Source organism: Oenanthe melanoleuca, chromosome Z (genome assembly GCF_029582105.1).
Source record: "Oenanthe melanoleuca isolate GR-GAL-2019-014 chromosome Z, OMel1.0, whole genome shotgun sequence".
NCBI lineage: Eukaryota > Metazoa > Chordata > Aves > Passeriformes > Muscicapidae > Oenanthe > Oenanthe melanoleuca.
The window spans coordinates 32,317,335-32,342,137 of record NC_079362.1 but is presented as its reverse complement, the minus strand read 5'-3'; the positions used below and the strand labels follow the sequence as shown (position 1 = coordinate 32,342,137).

The following is a 24,803-nucleotide window of genomic DNA, read 5'->3' as shown; positions in this document are numbered from 1 at the left end:
CTTTACCCCATAGATAGTTCACTTCTCTCTCATGTTACCTGAATTTCTGAATGTTGTTTCTGAATATTACAACATTTCTGAATGTTGTGTTATTGTGGTATGTGTGTTCATCCCTATGCACTTTCCTTCTCTTGAACCCTTTCCCTTCTCTTGTCTTCTCTCTTGGACACACTCTTCCCTACCTCATCATTCCTGATTTTGCATTTCTCTTTCTTACTCAGCTTCACTTTCTCTCTCCCTCTTTTGCTCTGCTGTTCAGTCTTATGTTTTTCCCATCCCTTGCATACTTTCCCATCTCTGAAACATGTTCTTTATTGCCCTCACTAATACTCTTAATCTCTCTTTGGTTCATTACCCCTCCTTTACTGCACAGCATGCCCCCCACTATCCCTGTGTCTCTTGGATGCACTGTCACTTTCTTGAAAGCAATTCAGCACTCTCTTATGCTTTGATTTTGTGTCTCATGTGCTTTGATTCTCTTGTATGTTTCTTTTCCTCATGTTTCCTTCTCATTCTTTTGCATTTTTTTTCTCTGTATTGCATTCCCAGTCTCTTTCCTCATGTTGCATGCTTTCTATTATACAATTCTCCTATCTCCTGCTTTCAGTTTTCCTTTTTGCTCTTGCTTCCTGTGCTTTGTGATGTTCCTCCCTTTCTTGCATGAGCCCTTGCTAAGCCTTGCTATCCACATATCTGTCTTGCTTCCCCCCTTCACCCACTCGCTTCCATTCTCCCCCACACTTTTCTCTCTCTCCTGCATGATTTATTTTCCTTTTTATTTTTTATTTATTCTCATTACCCCCCTCATTTGTTCTCTCTATATCTCTGGCTTACCTTTCACCTGGCATATTTTCCCTCTCTTTCCCATACTTTCCCAAAGTTGTCTACTCTCTTCTCTCTTAGCTTTCCCACTTTCAGATGCTTATTTTTGGTCATATGCACTTTGTGGCACTTTGTAGTTTCCCAGGCTTGCATGTGCTTCTTCTTTCTCTTGCTCTTTCTTACTCCTCTCTCTTCCTCTCCCTCATGTATTTTCTATTACACAATCCCTTTCTCTCCTGCTAGTACCTTTCCTCCCTCATACTTTATCTCTTGTGCTTCCTCACCTTCTTTCATGCTTTCCCTCTCTCCTCTTCTTTCTCAATCTCCTTCTTTCTCTCACTTTCCACTTTCAATCTCTTATATCTTCTTCCTCCCCTCCCCCCTTACTCTGTTCCTCCTTTGATACTCCCATTTCCCCACTCTGTCTCTCTTTACTCTCCTTTTACTCAATCTCGAACATTTTCCCTTTCACATTCACTCTCTCACATGGTCTTCCTTATTTACTTTCTTTGCCTCTCTCACACTGCTTCTGGCATGTCCTTTGTCCCTCTGTCATGCTTTTCCTCTCTTGAGTGCTGTTACTTTCTTTTGCACTTTCCTCTTCCCACTCTTCTCTCTGTCATTCTTTCCTCCCCTTTGGGTGCTTTTCCAACTCAGACACCTTTTCCTACTTTAATGTGTACACTTTCTCTCTTGCTCATGCTTGCAATGTCTTGCTCATACTTTCTCCACTCCTTTTGCTTGCCATCTCTTTCCATTGCTTGCCACCCTTTTTCTCCCTAAGTATCCTTCTCTTTTGCCCTTGTTATTCTTTTTCTTTGTCATTTGCACCTTAGTCTCAGGCATACTTTTCCTCCCTGATGTGCTTGTTCTCCCCTTTCCTCACAGATTTCTCTCAAAGGGAGATGAGCAGGTGGTCCCTTTCCTCTGGCAGCCATTCAGGTGCAGGGAGAGGCTTCCTCTGGCCATCGGAGGTGTGATTAAAAGAAGGCTCTAGGGAGCTAGTGAACAGAGGTGTAGCACATACTTGAAGGAGTGGTATGGCAAGTTGTGCAGGCAGGGATGCAGTCATCCTCCTGCTAGTGGGATTTTTATTTTGTGTTTGGGTTTGGTTGGTTGATTGGTTGGTTAGTTTTGAGTTTCTTTTTCAGCAATAGCCTCCAAACAATCAAAATCCATAACTAGTAAATGTGTGCCAACTCAAATGGAACCCCCCAAGAAGGACATGTCTGTCCAGACCCTTTCCTGTAGGGAGTGTTGGAGCCTGTCAATTGTACCAGGGGATGGGGCAGGAGACACCTGCCTGCGGTGTGAACAGGTGAGTGATGTCCTCTGTCTGGCGGCCAAGTTTAAGGAGGAAGTCAAAAGACTAAGGAGTGTTAGGGAAAGTGAAAGGGAAATACTGTGTAGTTTCACCCTTCCATCCCTGAGAGAATATCACCAGGAGCCAAAGGACTCCCATGCCTCCAACAATCAGGCAGAAGGAGGATACCTAGTAGATGAAGGAGACTGGAAATGGGTCCCTATTTGGGGACTTAATAAAAATTCCTCTCAAGCCCCATCACCTACCCAGGTGTCACTTCAGAATATAGGTATGAGGCCCTGGATCCAGAGGTTCAGCCAGATGACATTGAAGAAAATAATCCGGCCAGAGAGCCTCCCAGTTACACTTTATCTGTCAGATGGATGAGTAGCTCTAGCATTAAAAAGAAGGGTATTCGCAGTGGGTGACTCCCTTCTGAGGGGAATAGAGGGCCCTGTACGACTGGACCATCCCACAGGGAGGTTTACTGCCTCCCTGGGACATGGATATAGGATATTACCAAGAGACTCCCTGGGCTGATTTGGCCCTCTGATTACTACCCACTGCGGATACTCCACAGGCTGGAAGTGATGAGATTGAAAAGAGGAGTGTCAGGGAAATTAAAAGGGACTTCAGAGCTCTAGGTCAAGTGGTTTATGGGGTAGAAGCACAGGTGGTGTTCTGCTCAGTCCCTTGAGTGGCAGGGACAAATGATGAAAGGAACGGGAGAATCCGCATGATCAGTAAGTGGGCTGATGCCATCAGCAGAATTTTGGGTTCTTTGATCATGGGGCAATTTTTACAGCACCTGGCCTGCTGGAGCCAGATGGGCTCCATCTGTCTACTCAGGACAAAAGGATTCTTGAATTCATGAATTGGTAGGACTCATTTAGAGGGCTTTAAACTAGGTGCAGAGGGGGAAGGGGATGCAGCTAAGCTCTCCAGAAACAAGCCCATGGGTGATAAGCCAGAGTCAGGGGTGAAATCAGCAGTCCAGTTGAAGTGCGTGTACACTAATGCATGCAGCATGGGTAACAAACAAAAGGAACTGGAAGTCATAGTACAGCAGGAAAGTTATGACACAGTCACTATCATGGAAGTGTGGTGTGATGACTCACATAACTGGAGCGCTGCAATGGATGGCTGCAAGCTCTTCAGAAGAGACAGGTGAGGGAGAAGAGGTGGAAAGGTGGCTCTGTATATTAGGAGGGACTCTCAACGCCACAGAACTTGAGATTGATGATGGTATAATTGAGTGCCTGTGGGTAAGAATCAAGGGGGCTGCCAACAAGGCTGACATCCTGGTCTTTTATACACCACTCAGCCAGGGAGAAGAGGTGGATGAACTCTTCTATAAACAGCTGGAAAATGTTTCACAACCACTAGCCCTTGTTCTTGTAGGTGACTTTAACCTGCCAGATACCTGCTGGGAACTCAACACAACAGAGAAGAGGCAGTCTAGGAGGTTCTTACAGTGTGTGGAGGACAACTTCTTGTCACAGCTGGTGAGCGAGCCTGCCAGGGGAGGGACAATGCTAGACCTACTGTTAGTAAACAGAGAAGTGCTGGTGGGAGATGTGGTGGTTAGAGGCTGTCTGGGGCACAGTGATCATGAAACAAGGAAGGGTATCAATAAAACTTCCCCACTGGACTTCCAGAGGACAGACTCTGGCCTATTCGAGAGACTTATTCATGGAGTTCCTTGGGAAGCAGCTCTTAAAAACAAACAGGTCCAGAGTGGATGGACATGCTTCAAACAGAAATTTTGAAGGCATAGGAGCAGGCTGTCCCTATGTGCCAAAAGATGAGCCATTGAGGAAGACAACCAGCCTGGGTGAGCAAAGAACTTCTGAAGGAATTAAGGAAAAGAAAGAGGGTGTATCACTTTTGGAAGGAGGGTCAAGGTATTTCAGAAAATGTTTAAGGGAGTTGCTGATCATGTAGGAAAAAAAATAGAGAGCCAAAAGCCCAATCAGAACTCAATCTGGCCACTTCTGTGAAGGACAATAAAAAATATTTTTATGAATATTAATGGCAAAAGGAGGGTCAAGAATAATCTCCATTCTTAGATGAAGGAGGGAATTTGGTAACTAAATATGAGGAAAAGGCAGAAGTACTTAACACCTTCTTTCCCTAAATTTTCAACAGAAAGACGGCTCTCAGGACAACTGTCCTCCTGAGTGGTGGATGGGAGCAGGGAGCAAAGTAGCCCCCATACAATTCAGGAGGCAGCGGTCAGAGACCTGCTGAGCCACTTAGATGTTCACAGGTCTATGGGGCTGGATGGGATCTGGAGGGAGCTGGCAGATGAGCTTGCAAAGCAGCTCTCCATCATTTACCAACAGTCACTGGGCAGGTCCCAGATGACTGGAGGTTGGCCAGTGTGACACTCACCCACAAGAAGGGCAGGAAGGAAAATCCAGAACACTACAGGCCTGACAGCCTGACCTCAGTGCCTGGCAAGATTATGGCACAGATCATCTTGAGTGTGGTCACACAGCACCTACAGGATGGCCAGGGATCAGACCCAGCCAGCAGGGATTGAAGAGGGGCAGGTGCTGCCTGACCAACCTGATCTCTCTTTATGACCAGGTGACACCCACCTGGTGGATGTAGGAAAGGCTGTGGGTGACGTGTACCTGGACCTCAGCACACTCCTGGAAAAGCTGCAGCCCCTGGATTGGACAGGAGCACTCTGTGCTGGGTTAGGAACTGGCTGGATGGCCGGGCCCAGAGAGTGGTGAATGGTGCTGCATCCAGATGGGGCATCAGTCACCAGTGGTGTCCCTCAGGGATCTGTGCTGGGGCCAGTCCTGTTTAATGTCTTCATTGATTATCTGGATGAGGGGATCCAGTCCACCATCAGTAAATTTGCAGATAACACCAAGCTGGGAGTGTCAATTTCTTGGAGGGCTCTGCAAAGGAACCTGGACAGGCTGGATAGATGGGCCAAGTCAAAAAATATGAGTTTTAACAAGTCCAAGTGCCAGATCCTAGACTTGAGTTACAACAACTCCTGCAGCACTACAGGCTGGGACAGAGTGGCTGGAGAGTGCCCAGGGGAAAAGGACCTGGGGTTACTGCTCAACAGGTGATTGAAAGTGAGCCAGCAGTGTGCCCAATGCACAGTGGCATCCTGGCCCATGTCAGGAATAGTGAGTCCAGCAGGAGCAGGGAGGCCATTCTTCCCCTCTACTCAGCACTGGTGAGGCCACACCTTGAGTGCTGTGTCCAGTTCTGGGCCCCTCAGTTTAGGGAGAACGTTGAGATGCTTGAACATGTCCAAAGAAGGGCAACAAAGCTTCTGAATGGTCTGGGACACAAGTCCTGTGAAGAGTCACTGAGGGAACTGGGGTTGTTTAGCCTGGAATAGAGGAGGTTCAGGGGAGACCTTATCACCCTCTACAACTGCCTGAAAGGTGCTTGTAGCCAGGTGGGGCTTGGCCTCTTCTCCCAGCCAACGACTGACAGAATGAGAGGACACGGTCTTAAGTTGTGGGAAGTTTAGGTTAGATTTCAGGAAAAAATTCTTCACTGGAAGAGTGATTGGGCACTGGAATCGTCTGCCCAGGAGGGTGATGAAGTCACTGTCCCTGGGCATGTTTAAAGAAAGACTGGACGTGGCACTCAGTGCTGTGGTTTAGTTGATAAGGTCATAGGATGGATTGGATGACCTCAAAGGTCTTTTCCAATCTAGTTGATTCTGTGATTCTCCATAAGTATCCTTCTTTTCCCTATGTTATTCCTTTCTCTTTGTCTCTATTATTTGCCCCTTAGCCTCAGGCATGCTTTTCCTTCTTGATGTACTTGTTCTCCCCTTTCATCACAGATTTCTCTCTTGGTCACTCCATCTGACATGATTCATCTCTTGCATGCACTATACCTGCTGTGCTACTGCCTTGCCTTTTTCAGATGCTTGCCTGCTCTTGTGGATTTGCTTCACCTCTCTCTCCTGCAGTTGCATTCTCCGGCATACTTGCCCTCTCTTCAATGTGATTTTCTGCTTTCTTCTGCTTTCCTGATGTGATTTCCCTCTTGCCTGTGTTTTCAGTCTCTTAGGTGTGCTTTTCTTTTTTTGCTCCCATGTTTTGCATCTGTTGCCACCCCCTTCTCTCTGGTCCCTTCTCCCCAACTAGTGCTAACCAGCACTCTTCCTTTCCCTCCCCCTTCCTTCTCTCTCTTCATTGTTCCCTTTGCATTCCCTTTCTAATTGGCACACTTGTTCACGTCTCCTTCATCCTGTCTTTCTCAGACATGTCTTTCATCACTCTTTCTAGTGTTTTCTCTCTGACTTTCATGTTGCCTTTCTCATTTGGCATTTCTCTTACGCCTTTGCTGTCCTGTACCTTTACTCTTTCTCAGGTGGTTCCCTGTCTCAATGTTTTCTGTTCTAATCTCTTCACCTCACATCCCTTTCTTTTGTATGCTTCATCTCTCTTTCACACTCTTTTTTGATTTTATTTTCCTCTTGCTTCCATTTTTACCTGTTCTTTTCCTCCCTCCACCTCCTGGTATTTGCATTTGCTTTGCCTCTTTCACCATTCTTCACTTCTACTTTCTTTTCCTCAGCTTTCCCTTTAACTGGCTCTCCATGCCCTTTTCCTCTGTTTGTACGCTTTACCTGTGTGTGGTGTACCTTGTGCCTGTCTGTCTCAACAGCCTCCCTCTCACATGCATCCTTCTCTCTCTCTTGTGTTTCCCCTCTCACATGAATTCTGCCTGTCATGCTTACATTATCTCCCATGTGTGCTTTCCTTGCTTGCTGTTCTCATTCTCTGACACTCCCCTCTCTCACGTGTATTACTGTTCTTCACTTCTGTGTCTTCCTACCTCTCTTGCATGCTTTCTGTCTCACAAAATTACCTTTCATGTTTGCACTTTCAATGCCACTTGTGCTTTCTGTTTCATCTAGTGTCAGTGTTCCCTCTCTCTTGCTGTTAATTCGTCATTTGTTGCTCCCTCTGTTTTTCTCTAGCTTTCCCTCTCTCCTCATTCCCTCTTTCTTATTGCCCTCAGTTCCTCCTTACATCTCTCTTTCTTCAACTCCCACCCTCTGTCACTTGCCTCATTTTTCTCACACACTTTCCCAGTAGTATATTATTTGCTTCCCTCTCACCTGCCGTGTCTCTCTCTGTCATGTGCTTCCCCTGAACTTTGCATGGTTTACTGATGTCATGTTCTGCTCACGTCGCACTTTCTCACACCTCTTCCCCCTCTTCACCTCATCCGTATTCCCTCTGCCACACACATCTTCCCTCACGCTGTCATCCAGTTTTATTGTCTGGCATGTGGCTTTTGTCTTGGGCATGCACTTTGTGCTCACCCTCTAATGCTTTGCTTCCCTTGCATGCTTTTTCTTTCTCTTGTGCTTTACTGTTTCCTTTTTTGTCTTGTGTCAAGTCTTTCTCTCTCACTAATCTCATGCTTTCCCACCCTTCTCACGTTTTTATCTCTTGGATTTCCCTCTTGCTTGTGCTTCCAATCTCTGGCTAATGCTTTCTCTCTCTAGCTTGCTACCTTCCTCTCTGTTCTTACTTGCTGCCCTTCACACTTCCTCTGCCTTTACATCTCTCACAGTATGTTTCTCTCTCTGTCAGATGCCCTTACTGTTGTCCTCAGTGTTCATGTCCTCTCTCTTCAGCATGCATTTTCTCTCTCTTGGATGCACTTTGACCTCTTCTTTTGCATTCTGTCTCTTGCTTGCATGTCTCCACTCATTTGTGTGTGCCATCTTTCTCTTGCACGCCCTTGCCCTCTGTCACTTTGCTCTTCTGCTGCCCCCCTTTCTTGCATTGCTGTACAAGGCACACGGTTCTCTTCTCTGCTTGTACTTCCTCTCTTACTCCTACTGTCAATTTCCTGTGCTGCTTCCCTCCCTTTCTCTCATGATCTTTTGATCTTTTATTATCTCTTCTTGCTTTCCCTTCTTTCTCTTCCTCTTGTTTTCCTTTCCTCTTGCACATGATTTTCTGTTTTTCTTCATCTTCCCCACACTCTTCCCTCTATCATGGTCTCTCACTTTGCCACCTTGCAGTCTACCCCCTTGCATGCTTCATGTCACTCACTTGCACTTTAGCCCCAGCACATGCTGTCACTCTTGGTTGTGCTTCCTGTGTGTCTCTCATTCAGTAGCATTTCTCTTACTCTCTACTTGCTAGTTCCCTCTCTCTTTGCATTCCTCTCCTCCGTAATTTAATTCATCTTGCTGCCCCCTCACTTTCCCACCAAAACTCACCCTAACACTCTCTCTCTTGCTTCCTTACTCTTCTTGCCTCTCGTGCACCTTGGCACTCACTGGCATACACAGGTTCTGTCACTCCCACATGCTCCTTCCCCATCAGTCTGTCTATCCTGGCATCTTTGCCTCTCCCTTGCGCTCCCTTCACCTCTCTCTGGACATCCCTTCCCTCCAACCCACTGTACCTTTGACTCCCCCTATCTGACATCTTTCACCCTCTTACCTTCTTTTATTTTTCACACACTTCGTTCTATCACTTTTTTGCTTGCTTTCTCACACTCGCCTCACAGGGCTTCCCTTTCTATCATGCTTTTCTTGGCTCCTGCTCTTCTGCATATGCACTTTCCCTATTACACTCTTACTTTTTTTTTCTTTTTATTGTGGGTTGACTCACCCATTTTGTTTCTCTTTTATACTTCATTGTCTTTAATGCTTTCTCTTGACCACATTAAGTTTCAGTTGAACAGTATCCCAGTCTCTCTTGCTTGTACTTTCTAATTTCATGCACACTGCCTTTTTCTTACCTGTGCCTTCACTTACTCTTTCACTTCCCCTCTTCTCCTCTTTTGCTCATGCTTTCTGTCTCTCACACATTCTATCCCTGTTTATTTTCTATGCTTTCCTTTTAGTTAATGCTTTCAGTTCCTAGAATACTCTCTGTCTCATGCCTTTACTTCGTTGCAAGTGATTTTTCCTTTGGTCTACTGCAGTTTTCCTTGCCTGGCTTTGTACGCTTTCTTCCTTGTGTATGTTTCCCCTCCCTTTGCCTCACACTCTATCATTGGTTTTCTCATCTTTCAAGTTTCTACTCCCTTGCATGTGTGCTTTCCTTCTCTCTCTCTGTATTGTGTCCCCCTTCTTCTGCATGTATTTTTCCTCTCTGATACGCTTTCCCCATCTAACAGTCTTCCACTTCTTCTCTATTGATTATTCTTACCTGCTTATTCTTTTACTTTCCCTCTTGGGTGCACTTTCTCTCCTTTATGCAGCTGTTTTCCTCCCTTCCTGTGCTGACTTGAAAACTTTATGTCTCATTTGTGTACTTTCCTGTTCTGTCACATGATTGTGATCTTCCACATGTATATTCCTAATAAAAATATCTTCTGCATAAATTCCATCTCATTTTTTCATCCATTTCTCCCGCCTTTCCCCTCTGTGACACCTGTTCATTCTTTCTGTGGCACCTTTCCTTTCTCTTGTGCACACACTCTCTCTTTTTATCTCTGCTCACACAGATTTATATGCTCACACCCACAGACACATTCAGTGTGTGTTCCTGGTATGCTTTCCCTCCTGTTGTTTTTCATCTTTCTCTCTTTCTCAGTTTCTCTTCCTCAGTTTCCTGCTCTATCATGTGCATTCCCTTTCTAATAGGATCTTTCACTTCCCATACAGGCTTTACTACTTGTTTGCTCAAGTGTCCCTTGTCTCTGCTGTGAATGTTTATCACTTTTATACTCTCTTGGTCTCCCTCAACCAAAATATGTTCCTCTCTTGTGTGCCCATTTCCCCTCTCAGATAGTTTCCTTCTTGACTGAACATCTGTCTGATCCTATCGTGAAAGGTTTCCTTTCCTCTCTTACGTGTTTTACCTCTGTCCTGTTGTACATCTCTTCCTCTCTAGGACTCTCTTCACACTTCCAATAAGGTGTTGATTTATCTTCCCCACTTTCTCTCTTCTAACCACTTTTCTGCCATGCAGTGTTCCTTTAATGTGTGAGCTTGCTCTTCCTCCCTGGCGCACAGTACATGTCCTCTCTCTGGCACCATCACTTTCTCATTGATGTACTTTCCTGCCCTTTCTTCTTATGGTTTCTTTCTCTAAGTTACATTTATCTCTTGCCATGTTACAATTGCTGTTTCATCATGGTTTCCCTTTTTCCTCTGCCTGTTTTCTTGTCTGTCTGCTCTCTCCCCTGTACTTCACATGTCTTACATGTCACACATTGCAACGTTGGCTGGTGTTGGGTCGGAGACAAAGACACAGCACTTTATGATCCATGTGACAAAAGTGTTTAATTCTTGTGAATTTTCTTTAAATAGAGAGTTTGGAGTTCCAGGGTAAACACACGTGATTTGTTGGGAATTTGGATTGCTCAGCTTTCTGACTAATTTTGTCTGCCTTATGCTTTCTTTTAACACTCACACTTTCCCTTCTTATCTTGTATGCTTTCTCTGCATCAGACTTGCTTTGTATCTCATGTTTACCCCTTGTACTTTCTGTCTTGCATTCTTCCCCCCTCATGCATGTGCTCTCTAACTCTCTCATGTGTCTGCTTTATAGTTTCTTATAGATTTTGTGTAATTCTACTCTCTTGTGTATTCTCTCCTTAATTTTGAGCATTTTTCTTGCACATGCGCTTGCTTTCCCTTTCTCTTACATGCACTTTTCCTCTTTTTCCTTCTTGTGCTCCCTCTCTCTTGTGCCTCTTCTTTCTGTCAATCTCTTTCCCTCTTCTGGCATATGAGGGCTTTCCTCTCCTTTGCACATCATCTTTTGCTTCTGTTTCTTGCTTCCCTGTGCATTTTTGTATCTCTTTCATGCAATTTTCGTTCTTTACCTCATATCATGCTTACTGTCTTACCCCTTCCCTCTTTTCTATATTCTCTCATTTGTTCCTCTGTCAATCTCTGCCTATTCTTGCCCTTTCCCTCTCACTCTTCTTTCCATCTTTCTTGCTCTCTTACCTTTGCTCTTCTTCCTCTCTTCCTGACTCACTGTATTCCCTTCTCACTCCTTTCTCCTCTTTTTTTTTCTCCTAATCCTGCTCTAGCTTTCTTTGCCCTGCTTCTATGTATGTTTCTTTGGATCTCAGTCAGTCTGTCTGTGCCACATACTCCTTTCCAAATCTCTGAAATTCTCATTCTCGCTTTCCTTCTTCCTTTGCATATCTTATTGTCTTTGCTTGCTCCTTCTGCCATTTCTGTTTCTCTTTTGTCCCCTCTTTTTAAATCCCATTTTCTCTTGTTCTCCCTCAGTCCCCTCATTGTTCTCACACTCAGTCCTTGTCTCTCAATGTCATGCCACCCCATCCATACTTTTCCTTGCCTCACTCTGTCTTCCTATCTGTCCCTCTCTCCCTTTTCTCTGCACTCCCTTTTTTCGCAGTCTCTGCTTCCATGTCATCTTCCCCTCCTGCCAGCCTTTACTTATCTAATTTCCCTTCTCTTCCTCCACTGCTCTTCCCTCACCCACTCCCTTGTCCAGTTTTTCCACTTTCCTTATTTCTTTTGCACATGCAGTTTCACTCATGCACATTCTTTTTGCCTTTGTATTTTCCTCTTTTCCCCTGACTACCCTGTCAGGAGACAATTGTTTCTGATACTGAACCTGCACCTTCCCTTGCTGGAGTCTAATTCTCTTTGCTGTCCTCTGGAAAGGATTCCATGCTCATCCTCTGGCATTTTCTCCATAAGGATTGGGCACAGACAGGAGGTGTTACTCCCAGGACACAACCACGCACTGCCAGACTGTGACACACCCAATTCTAACAAAATGAAAGATTGCTTTAAGAAACAGTTAGTAGTGAAGAAAAAAAAACACAAAAACCCCACACCAAAAAAAGAACAGAAGCACCCAAAAAACCATAAAAAGATAAGGAATAAGAATAGGAATATTAGGAAGAACCATTAGAAGTTGAAGCAGATGAAGGAGAAGTAGTACTAAAAAAGTGTAAGGATAATAACAATAAATCAAAGTAAGAATAAAATTAGGAAAGGAATAAGAAAAAGCTTAAGTAAAATAATAAGAAAAAGCATAAGACAAAAAGCATTAGAAAAAGAAAACACATAAACAAAAGCATTAGATAAAGAAAATAATATTTAAAATAAGAAGAATTAAAATAATAATAAGAAAAAGAATAAGAATAGGAATGAGAATTATAGTAAGTATAGGAACAAGAAAAAGAAAACAAGAAAACCTATAAGAACAGAAATAGGAAAAACCAGAATAAGAATAGAAAGAAAGAAAGAAAGGAATAAGAAAAAGTTTAAGTAAAAATGTAAGAAAACGTGTAAGACAAAAAGCATAAGAAGAAAAAGCAGAAAATAAAGTTTAAGGAAAAGTAAAAAAAAAAAGAAGAAGGACAAGAGCAAGGACAAGGACATGGAAGAACATTAGCAGGAACAAGGAGAATGAGAAGAACAAGAAGAATGAGAAGCAGAGGCAGTGAGGACGAGTCATAATCCCTCCAAGAGCCCCAGAGCACTCCCCATGCTCATTGCTCAGGCCTTGCAGTAGAACATTGCATGGGATGCAGAGTGTGCTGCAAGAGACTGTGTCAAACTTCCCCCAGCCAGGGCAGGTACCTGGGTGTTCCCCTGGTCCAAGTGTCTGTCAATGTGCTCAGCTCCATGTTCTCAGGGGACCCTCAGCACCAAGGAGACCTGACAGAGAGCGCCACCAGGACGACGCTGGCATGCACAGAGGGGTGAAGTTTTCATCCTAATCTGTCTCTGTCTCTCTTTCTCTCCCCCCACCTGTCCCCTTCCCTTCCCTTCCCTTCCCTTCCCTTCCCTTCCCTTCCCTTCCCTTCCCTTCCCTTCCCTTCCCTTCCCTTCCCTTCCCTTCCCTTCCCTTCCCTTCCCTTCCCTTCCCTTCCCTTCCCTTCCCTTCCCTTCCCTTCCCTTCCCTTCCCTTCCCTTCCCTTCCCTTCCCTTCCCTTCCCTTCCCTTCCCTTCCCTTCCCTTCCCTTCCCTTCCCTTCCCTTCCCTCCCTTCCCTTCCCTTCCCTTCCCTTCCCTTCCCTGAAACTTCCCTGAAACTTCCCTGAAACTTCCCTGAAACTTCCCTTCCCTGAAACTTCCCTTCCCTGAAACTTCCCTTCCCTGAAACTTCCCTTCCCTGAAACTTCCCTTCCCTGAAACTTCCCTGAAACTTCCCTGAAACTTCCCTGAAACTTCCCTTCCCTGAAACTTCCCTTCCCTTCCCTGAAACTTCCCTTCCCTGAAACTTCCCTTCCCTGAAACTTCCCTGAAACTTCCCTTCCCTTCCCTGAAACTTCCCTGAAACTTCCCTTCCCTTCCCTGAAACTTCCCTGAAACTTCCCTTCCCTTCCCTGAAACTTCCCTGAAACTTCCCTTCCCTTCCCTGAAACTTCCCTTCCCTGAAACTTCCCTTCCCTGAAACTTCCCTGAAACTTCCCTGAAACTTCCCTGAAACTTCCCTGAAACTTCCCTGAAACTTCCCTGAAACTTCCCTGAAACTTCCCTTCCCTTCCCTGAAACTTCCCTTCCCTTCCCTTCCCTTCCCTTCCCTGAAACTTCCCTGAAACTTCCCTTCCCTTCCCTGAAACTTCCCTTCCCTGAAACTTCCCTGAAACTTCCCTGAAACTTCCCTGAAACTTCCCTGAAACTTCCCTTCCCTGAAACTTCCCTGAAACTTCCCTGAAACTTCCCTGAAACTTCCCTGAAACTTCCCTGAAACTTCCCTGAAACTTCCCTGAAACTTCCCTGAAACTTCCCTGAAACTTCCCTTCCCTGAAACTTCCCTGAAACTTCCCTTCCCTTCCCTGAAACTTCCCTGAAACTTCCCTGAAACTTCCCTGAAACTTCCCTTCCCTGAAACTTCCCTGAAACTTCCCTTCCCTGAAACTTCCCTTCCCTGAAACTTCCCTGAAACTTCCCTTCCCTGAAACTTCCCTTCCCTGAAACTTCCCTGAAACTTCCCTTCCCTGAAACTTCCCTTCCCTGAAACTTCCCTTCCCTGAAACTTCCCTGAAACTTCCCTGAAACTTCCCTGAAACTTCCCTGAAACTTCCCTTCCCTGAAACTTCCCTTCCCTGAAACTTCCCTGAAACTTCCCTTCCCTGAAACTTCCCTTCCCTGAAACTTCCCTTCCCTGAAACTTCCCTTCCCTGAAACTTCCCTTCCCTGAAACTTCCCTTCCCTGAAACTTCCCTTCCCTGAAACTTCCCTGAAACTTCCCTTCCCTGAAACTTCCCTTCCCTGAAACTTCCCTTCCCTGAAACTTCCCTTCCCTTCCCTTCCCTTCCCTTCCCTGAAACTTCCCTGAAACTTCCCTTCCCTGAAACTTCCCTTCCCTGAAACTTCCCTTCCCTGAAACTTCCCTGAAACTTCCCTTCCCTGAAACTTCCCTTCCCTGAAACTTCCCTGAAACTTCCCTGAAACTTCCTTTCTCTGAAACTTCCCTTCCCTGAAACTTCCCTTCCCTGAAACTTCCCTTCCCTGAAACTTCCCTGAAACTTCCCTGAAACTTCCCTTCCCTGAAACTTCCCTTCCCTGAAACTTCCCTGAAACTTCCCTTCCCTGAAACTTCCCTTCCCTGAAACTTCCCTGAAACTTCCCTTCCCTGAAACTTCCCTTCCCTGAAACTTCCCTGAAACTTCCCTTCCCTGAAACTTCCCTGAAACTTCCCTTCCCTGAAACTTCCCTTCCCTTCCCTTCCCTGAAACTTCCCTGAAACTTCCCTTCCCGTCACTGAAACTTCCCTGAAACTTCCCTTCCCTGAAACTTCCCTGAAACTTCCCTTCCCTTCCCTTCCCTGAAACTTCCCTGAAACTTCCCTTCCCGAAACTTCCCCGAAACTTCCCTTCCCTGAAACTTCCCCTAAACTTCACTTCCCTGAAACTTCCCCGAACTTCCCTTCCCTGAAACTTCCCTTCCCTGAAACTTCCCTTCCCTGAAACTTCCCCTTTCTTTCCCCTTCCCCTTTCCCTTCCCCTCCCCTATCCCTCCCTATACTCTAAGTGCAAATTAACATCTGCAATCTTCTGGAAGTTGTGTACTCTCTGTTTACATTTTCTGTCTCAGAGCCATTACAATTACTGTATCACCAGAACTCTGGCATGAAAAGTCCTGTGCTGATTTGTCTGTCTTCTCAGCTAGGAAGAGAAGTCTGTAGCTACTAAATTAAGGTATCTTCATCAAAAATCAGATTAGTTTGCAGTTAATTACTTCCTGAGATGCAACCATTTTTGTTCACTGTTCCTTTTACACTTTACACCATTCATTTTACACTTAATGGTAATAGCAGTGTCTCATCCTTTGCGGAGATCTTAGGGTATGGGTTTACAGACCATGCTGTAATCCATTTTGTTTTCCAGAGAAAGTATGTGGGGCTCTACAGTCTTTATTCTTATGCTGAGTATTCTTCTTAAAAGTAATTTGCACAAAGCTGAATTACTAAGAAGTCCAGTATCCCTATAAACTTGCCAAAGTAAAAAGTGTGTATGATACTTGGGCTTAGTAAGAGTATTCCTGTGTAATCCCAGAAGACATCTCATTGCCCCACAAGGAATAAAGAGTTTCTGAAGATGAATATGCTGTGCATTGTGCTAGAAAAAGCCATGAAGAAAGTTGGGAGCAATATTCTGATATGATACATGAAGTATACACAGTGCACTGAAGAAATTACCCCATCCCCCCTTTCTCTTTGGTACTCTGCATGTTCCTTCCTCTTTATTCTGAAACAGATTGGAGCATAGTACCAACTTTGTTTCCTCTCTTAAATTAGGAAGAGCTGCATGATGATGTTGGACTCTTGAGTGCTTTATGCTGCTGCTCAAGCAGAAGCAGACTCATTTTGAACACTACTGGAAAGAGAGGGTCATATTTGTGGACTTTTGCTTACATACCTCTTTATTGTAGCAATGTTTCTGGATATAACCTGTACTTTTGCTGGTATTCGCCTAGTCCTACTATTCTTAGAAATTTTTCCTTTTTCACCATTAATTTTCTGTTCTCATCTGTTCTATGCCCAACATAACTACTTGGTTCTGGTATCTGTGGATAGGACCGTGCATAATGTACTGTCATTCTGCATTTATCTGGGATTTTTCTATCTTCTTTCTTCACACCTTTTCTTGAAGTTAACAAATTCTTCTTGAATGTGTGCGTTACTGGGATAGCAGAAGTAATTTGAGGAGAGAGCTGTTATTTTAGTTGTCACAAGTTTAAAAATAGTTACTGTAGTGGAAAGATCCAAGAAAGAATTGACTCTTCCCTCAGTGCAGAGTGAGCATTGCTTCACAGAACCACAGTACACCCCAGTTTGGAGATGCCCTTGAAAGATCATGTGGTTCAACATTTTCTGGGAACAGGAACCTCCACGAGATCATCTGGCATGCTGTCCAGTCTTGTCTTGAAAATCTGCAGTGATAGGGATTCTACCAAATCCCTGGCAAGATTGTATCCATGACTGACTGTTCTCACTGCAAAAACAAGGCATTCTTATACTGAGATGAAACCTCTCCCAGCACAGCTTGTACCCCTTGTCTTATGTTTTCTCTTATGCACCACCTGGTGAGGAGAGCACTTCCATCCTTTGTTGCTGTCTTTAAATAATTAAGTACAGGAATGCTGTGATGAAGTCTCCCTGAGCCTTCTCCATGAAGAAGAGACCTAACTCCAATCATCTTATACTGTAGAGCTCTTCCATCCTCTGCAGTCTTTCTTCAGTGTCTCTCCAGCCTGTCCATGTCTTCTTGGAAGGGTGGGGGACCAGAACTGGACACAATACTACAGGTATGGCCTGACAAGCACTCAGTGGAGTTGGGATAATCACATCTCTCCCTGCCAGTAGTGCCCCTGAGGATGCAGCCCAGGACATGACTTGCTGTTGCTGCAGCAGTGCTCTGCTGACTCATGTTTAGCCTGTTGTCGCCCAGGTCCCTTTCAGCAGCATCGTTTCCCAGCCACATGTATCCTAGCCTGTAACCCGGGTGCAGGACTTTGCACTTTGTTTAACTTCATACAGCTCTTGATAGCCTGACCAGATCTCTCTGTAAGACAGCTCTCCAATCCTAATATCTAGACTTTGAAAACACTGAGCAGTTTGGGGCTCAGTAACATTCACTGTGGGATGCTACTTGTGACTGGCTGTTACACTGAGTAAAAAACACAAATCACCCATTATGGCCTTGCTGGCCAGTTTCCTATCCGGACTTAAATAAATTGATTTACTTTTCTAGAAATGTTTTGTGTCACTGTCAGTGTGTCTTGTTACACTGGTATATTTTAACCTGTTAAATTTGAACTTAATCAAATAACTTGGACACTAACAGTCCCTGTTAAATTTCCTCAGATCCCATCTATCAATAACAATTGTTGGATGCAATTTTTCTTTATGGCTTTAGCTAAGATCATGAAGAATAACTGTTTGTTTATAAATATGGGCAGGAAAGCCTGCAGATGTACCCTAACAGAAAATCAAGCTATAAATTTCCTTGTTGTTCCTTGCATGTATTATGCCAGTGTAAAATGCTTTGGGTTTTTTGCGTACTGGAAAATTGACCAGTGCTGAGCTTTGAAATACTTAGGATTTGTGTTTTGCTTCTTAGGACAGTTTGGTTATACCTTGCTGCAGTAAAATATGGGCCAGTGTCAACAGGAATAGGCGGATTTGGTTTTTTGTTTGTTTGCTTGTTTGTTTGTTTTTGGGTTTTTTGGTGGTTTTTTTTGTGGGGTTTGTGTGTGATTCTGTTTTGGGAGTTTTTTTGTGTGTGTGTTTTGGTGACTTTGTTTTATTTTGGTTTTTTGCTTTGTTTGCTTTTTTTTATTTATTTTTTTATTTTGGTTTTGTTTTGTTGGTCTTTTGTTAAGCTTTTGGTTAGTTTCTTCTTTTTTTTTTTTTTTTTTTTTTTTGCCTATTTTGCTGATGTGAAGCTCACAGCACAACTGATGATGCCAGCAGTGAGAACAGGAAAAAACATTGATATAATTCTATTTTTTGTACTCTTGATGCTGAAATGAAGAGAATTGAAGTTTCAAAGCCTAATAGCTTTTTACAGCTGAATCTTTGCGAGAACCCTGTACTACAGTCCATATGTATTACAGTCCCCTGTCACTTATTGCCACAGACTCAACCTTGCTCGGGTAGTTGTACCTTCTCTGCCTTTCTTACTGGGAAAGAGAATGCAAAGGGCAGAGAAAAATCAGTCATCCCCAAGTTCCATCATTTCCATGGCAGCAGAATATACTTTTCAGCCCTTTTATCTTGCTGGCAACCAGCATTTTTGACATCTATGCATTGATAGGGTGTGGTGACAAAAATTGTGACTTCAAAGTTGTTCTGATTGGTAGTTTCTACCAGAGTTAATCATGTAAATTTCCAGAGGACTCTTGGAACTTCTAAAAATATAAAGTGTTTTTCCATGACAATGCAGGATTGTGTTCTATAATCTAAAATAGTATTGTAGAATTATACTCAGTGAGAGTGGGACATGTGGGAGAGATGTAGCAAATTTATTCTTGCTGCTGAACTGATTGATACTTGCGTAGCTCAGAGAAATTTCTTACACATTGCAGATACTCTAAGATGTTGGTTTGTTTCTGAGTGCAACCCTTCATTAGTATATGTGGGGCAGATGAACAAAATGACAAGTTGGCGCGGTGCCGGAGTCACAGGACCACGCCGAGTGGGCTGTTCCCAAAAGGAGATTAGGGACACAGCTTAGAGAGGATGCTCTACAGCACACATGTAATGGGCACAAGCAGAGGCAAGGATGACAGGGAGGTCTTCCATATGGTTTCCAAGGAGGTTTAATTCCAAGGAAGGGTCAGGGATGAAAGACAGAGACACTGGCTATGCAGGGACTTTTATATAGAGGAGGTTCTAAGGGAAGGTACAAATTTTCAACCAATATGGGGGAAGGCTGGGGAGGAGCACAAGGTGTGGTTTACAGTACATAACCCAATGAGAAAGCACAGGGGGAGGGAACAATTTAAACAAGCCAATGGGGCTTTGAAGATTAGGGGATTTCCAAGCAGGGGGTTGGCACAAGTTGGGATTGACAGCGAACTTGCTGGAACAAGGGGCAGGTATCAGGTTAGATTGGCAACTTGGGAGGAGGGTACTAACTGGGAATGAATCATTAGCACAGGGGTATCAGAGCAAAGCATTCAAACTGGGACACACCGCAACACCAAGTATTTTTCTGAGGGCACTAAACAGGTAGATCTTAGAAACTGCAGAATGCCTAGAAAGAGAAGTGCCACTTAATACTGTAGAAGATGTTAATGCAGTAAAAATTGCCTTCAAATAGGCAAATTCAGTATCTCCAGTAGGACATAACTTAGGCAATGATATTCAGCTAGAAATGCGGGGGTGGAAGGGCAGAAATGCTAGAGAGGAGTTTGCATTGAAAGGATTCAGCACATTCTTACTGAAACCCTACAGGATGACCCTCCTCCTCCAACGGTAGAAAAGCGACAATACTAGGGTATTCCAGCTCATATGCTTGCATATTTCTGAACTGGTTGTTTTATATGGTGTGCTGGAAAAAGGTTGGAACACTGTCAACACTGTAGAGTGTATTTTAAAATTCCTTATGGATGCATTTTTAGGGCTGTCTTTGGAGATTTTTTGCTTGATGTTTGAGCTACAAAACTTGTTGCCACTAGCTGCCAATAGCTATACAACTAGGATACATGTTTTCACAAGAAAATAGTGGTTTTTTCTTTTTTTTTTCTTTTTTTTTTTTTTTTTGGCATCGTAATTTTTTCATTTTGCAAGCCTTGTATTACTCATCTTAGCGACAGCTTAGAGATGGATTGAGAGGTGAAAGATTTGCTGATGAGGCATCTACAAATAGGGTTTAGGATACCCAAAGAAATGGTAAACCTATTAATATAACAGTTTCTTTGGTGTATTTTACTACGTATTAAGTATTTTCCATTAAAAAAGACAATTTTTGCTGAAAGCTGATATGTTCTCTAGACCACACTTGATGTTTGCATGCTAATAACAGCATGTTTAGAGATTTGAATCTGGAGTGTTCTTTGCTACAGAACTCTCCAAAAACATTGCTTTTTTTCCTGGATCTCACATGAATTTGGGTATGCTTTGTCATCTGTAGCAAATATGGATTTCTCTTTCAAGTTCCTGTAAGCCAACTTCCTAGATCAGCTAAATATTTGAAGCTGAGTATTCCTTTCTGTTGCATTGTGCAGAGGCCTTAATAATGGGCTGGTTTTGTCAGAACATGGAGGTATTTTGCACAGTTCATATCAGTCTGTGCTCTTCTCTTTTAAATAATGAAAGGTATTAATTGCTGAAGAGACGATTAAGTGGGGACTAGTTACAGATTGGTGCTTTAGATGTATCCTGTGGTCTTCCATTATTTTAATTGAAAACAGCCCTGAGAATTTGCAAGGTTATTCATTACTGGCTGGTCCAGATCATAAACATGAGGATACGTGAGTGGCATCCCACAGCCAGCTTTCTCTGTTCTCCTGGTTAATTCATTTGGAGTAACTCAGAAACCAGCTGAACTTCCTTGGATTGTCATGGTCATGTTATCAGTAGCTGCCTTCCTTGTGGCCTGGAGATGCTGTCTACACTGTGTCTGTAGAATGAGGAGGGGGAGCATACAAAGGCATTACTATCAGCTGTTCAAATTTTGTCCCTGGCCAAAGTAAGAGGAAAGAATGATGTGCTTGAAGAGCTAAGTTGTTGCCTTAGGATCAGGCCAAGTAGATCTAACTGCTTGTGCTCAGTCATTCCAGTGTTCTGTCCACAGCGATGCGTGTGTGAACACTCTCACCAGCTCTGAGATAAACCCAATTATTCTGCTGTTGAATCCCACTAGCAGTTTAACTTTGTGGATACAGTGTGCTTTTGCTGTCTTCTCTAAATAGCACCACTGCATTGTACAGTGAAACTGTCCAAGTTTTCCCTTTGAAAGTAGGTGTCTATGTTACCTTGAGAGGTGAAGTGAGTGCTGAGAACTTTTCTAAGTAGAGGTAACCTATAAGTAGAAAACAGCTATTCTTATGATACCAGAATAAAGAAAAAATTGTATCACTGAGCGGGGGATTCATCTATATGGTATCAAGTGCATTTTTTAACTCTAGAAAATTATTTTAAGAAATACCTGTTTGTCTGATTGAAAAGACATTTCCTCTGTTTATTCAGTGGCTATCCAACTACTACAAATACTATTTTTACTACAAATACTGTTTTAACTCGTATCAGGGTGAAAACAGCTAAGACTGGGTGAACTGCACTTTATTTAATCCTTGTCAACAAAATCAGTTATTAAACATAAATCTGGTTATTTACAGAAGAAGAAAGAGGGAGCAGTATAGTTCACTCCCAAGTTGCAGTTTCCTTGGCAAAGCAGCAAGGGAAAGAGTTTTCTGTGAACTGAATGTATGTTTTCAGTCATTCATGCCTGCTGTTCTTGATTTTAAAACTTTAGTTTCATGACCTGTTCTTCCTTCTACTGAAAGCCTTGGGAATTTAGATCTTGACTTCACTGGAAAAGAGGGCTATATCCTAGTTAATTTTATTTAAAGAATAAGAAGTTTAATGGTTTATGTAAAATACTGCATTCTGTAACTTACTTAGTCTTAAGTGACTAATTAACATCTTGCAGAAGTGCTAGCCATGTTAAATTTTTATTACTTGGAACAAGATTAGAATTAAAAACTGGGAGGAGCAGAACAGATTCTCAGATCAGGATTTCACTAAAACGTTTCCACTCTTTGCCAGTGTGTTCTTTTGGGAACTGATGATGTGAATATTTGATGGGGAGAGGAAAATGTTCACTTATTATTCCACTGAAATAGTTTTTTCCTTCCTTTTGTCTAAAGGGGTAAACATCTGAATCTAGTGTGAATTAATCTCTGCAGATATATTTTGAGTAAATTGGGCAGGGCCAACCCAGCATAATTTCTTTGAGTTGGTGCCTCAGGAGAGGGGGGACAATCAAAGTGCAGAAATCTTTTCAATTCCATTTTCATCTGACTCTTGTCACCCACCAAAATACATAAATGTGGCAAATTTGGACCATATATGTTACATGGGGGCAGACATTTCTTGGGATGCAGTGGACCCGGCTGAGCTAAGCAGCTGTGACAGGAATGCAGTGTATCGCTCCTGTGAGCCTATGAATATGGTATTCTTTGGAGAATGTTGTGTTACTTAGCTTTGAGAAATTTCCAAATAGCACAATTTTTTTGTTGTTTTGTACTCTGTTGCTGGCTATGGGCAGCAATGTACTCTGACAAGTTTTATGCTCTTTGCAAGGGGGGTGCAGACTCCCATCTGATTGTTGAACACGTTAGGAAGCTTAGTGAGGAGTACTGTAGTCCTCTCTTCCTCTTACCATTCAGTTTCTGTGGAATGGCACTGTAAGGCCAACAGGAGGCAAAGCTGTCTTGCACCTGTTTAATGGAAGCTTTGACAATTAGAATAAAATATGTTAATTCACAGAACAATCTAAGTGTGAACTACTGGGCGCCTTTATTGCAATGACGTTGCTGTGCTTACACCTGACATACACATTATAGGATATATAGAGGTGACAAGAACAAATTTTATTGGTTCATCATTGCATTAAGAGTCAGTTTTCTAACACAAAGTGGAGATCTCTGAATAATCCTTGTGTTGTGACATAATACTGAAGAGGGGAGGAACTCTGAGTCTTTTCTGAGTTTGCCTAGAGTGAACTCCTCTGTTTTTGTTCCCAGGAATTCTGCAGCAGTGGGTCACGGCTGTTTCTGCTACGCTCTAATGCGTTCAATTCCAGTTGCCATCTACGTTGTTTTGGTGACAGGTCTGCGCTACCACCTGTTCATATGGAGCGTCTTCTCGCCAAAGCTGCTGTATGAGGGAGTGCATGTGTTCATCACAGCTGCTGTCTGCCTCTTCTTCACAGCAATGGATCAGAACCACACGTACAAGGTGCAAGACTGAAGTTAAGTGGGCAATATGTGGTTCTGCATTGCAATGTCCACTGTGCCACTGGAAGAAGGAAAATATCAGCTTTAAATTGTTCCACGGATTTTGAAGAGTTAATTGTTAAAAGAGTTGTTTATTTTAGTCAAGATCAGTCTTGTGTTAAAACTGAGTTTGCTTTAAAAATGTTGAATTGAAATAAACTGTTTTTTCATGGATACCTTTTGTTCTATAGCTCTCATTATAGCACTTTCCAAATAACAGAATGGTGATACTACATGTTTTGAATTTTAAAATATACATCTTAATATAAATACAGACCAGTGCCTCGTGGACACAGAAAAAATCTTATGTGCATACATTTTTTTTATCTTCATAGACTACAGAATCCTAAAAATGTGCAGGATTTCTGGGTGCTGTTCACATGATCCTGAATCCATTAGCCTCAGGGGGTTTTTGTGCTTGTTTTTGTTTTAATGGATGCATTGGAATTATTACTAAATTTTTATTGTACAAACATCCCAGGTAAGAAATTTTGTTTGTTTTGCATAGGCAGAGAGGATTTCTGTTTAAAAGGAACATTTTTCTTTGCAAGATGAGTGTCATCATTATTTGTAATGGATTTTGATCAGCACTTCAGACATAAGAAACACTTACTGTCCGACAGAGTAAAAAATCTTCTGTGGAGTCCATTCACTGCTAAAATGCTGTTTCTTCTTATCAAGGTATAGATGATAAATCAGGTTGGTGCAGCCATCCTGAACATTTGATTATGTTTTCCACACATGGGCAGATAGCTGTGAGCAGTGGACAGGAAAACAGTTTAATGGATTAAGTTGCCAGGAGAATAAAAGGTGTAGAAGGTGTGTTTGCAGTTTGCATCACCACCCCTCTAGTGACCTATCTAGCCATCTCACTTGAATGTGCTGTAATTAATTTCTAACTATTGTTTTCCTTGCTTCTGTCAAGAAGATACATGTTAATGACTATACTGACTATCAGTATTTATGTGGGGTCTTTTTGCCTCTTACTTTTGTCCATGTTTTTTGTCCATGTTAGTGGCTAATATGAGTTAGTCTAAATATGTTCGAGGTACATGAGAAGCATACAAAGACCTTTTAACTTTTGTTGTAAAGATGGAAAAATAAAGCTTTCAAGATCAATGTATCTGACAGCACAGTTGTTAAAATCACTGATGCACTTTTTGTCTCCTGTAACAGATAATGCAGATCTCAAAATGTAGGCCTCTGGTTTTTATACATTAGTAATAGGCCATCTTGTTTACTAATAATGAAATATGTTTTCAGCTATAAAACAATTAAAATTTTCAATAGACTGGCAACATATTGCTCTATACCTGGAGGAGAGTACTGGATATTAATGTCATTTACTGTGACCTGCTAGAAGATTGAAAATTAAATACTTCTAATAAATCACTTTTTACTGCCAAGTATGGTTATTTAAAACAGTTTATATTTGTGAATGTGCATCCACCATTTTCATGATTCTCAGTGTTTTTTTGGTTACTTGCTGGCTAGCAGCTATGTCAACATTATCAACATATTCTCTGTTTACTTATATTGTTAATTTGTAAGCGGTCCTCCCTAAAATTCATACGGAGTATGTTTATAAGACATTTGAGTCAGAGTGAAAGGGTGCTAATAAAGAGATGGAAGGGATAGAGCAGAAGTTGTTTCTGGTGTACAAAATCTTAGAGCAATGTGGGATGACATTTACAAGGTCTTTTATTCATTCCTTCTGGGGTTTTTGTTTTTTGTTTTGTTTTGCTTTTTGTTTGTT

General features: G+C 42.7%; 1 protein-coding gene across 2 annotated transcripts in view; it reads left to right on the top strand.

The window, feature by feature from the left end:
• Positions 1–24,453, top strand: part of PIGG (phosphatidylinositol glycan anchor biosynthesis class G) — an 86,746-nt gene extending 62,293 nt beyond the window's left edge. For both annotated transcript variants that reach the window (XM_056513857.1, XM_056513858.1), the window contains exon 13: positions 22,796–24,453. In XM_056513857.1, coding sequence (XP_056369832.1) covers positions 22,796–23,021 — 226 coding nt within the window. In that variant the 3' untranslated portion in view covers positions 23,022–24,453. The remainder of the gene's footprint in view (positions 1–22,795) is intronic.
• Positions 24,454–24,803: the final 350 nt, after the last annotated feature.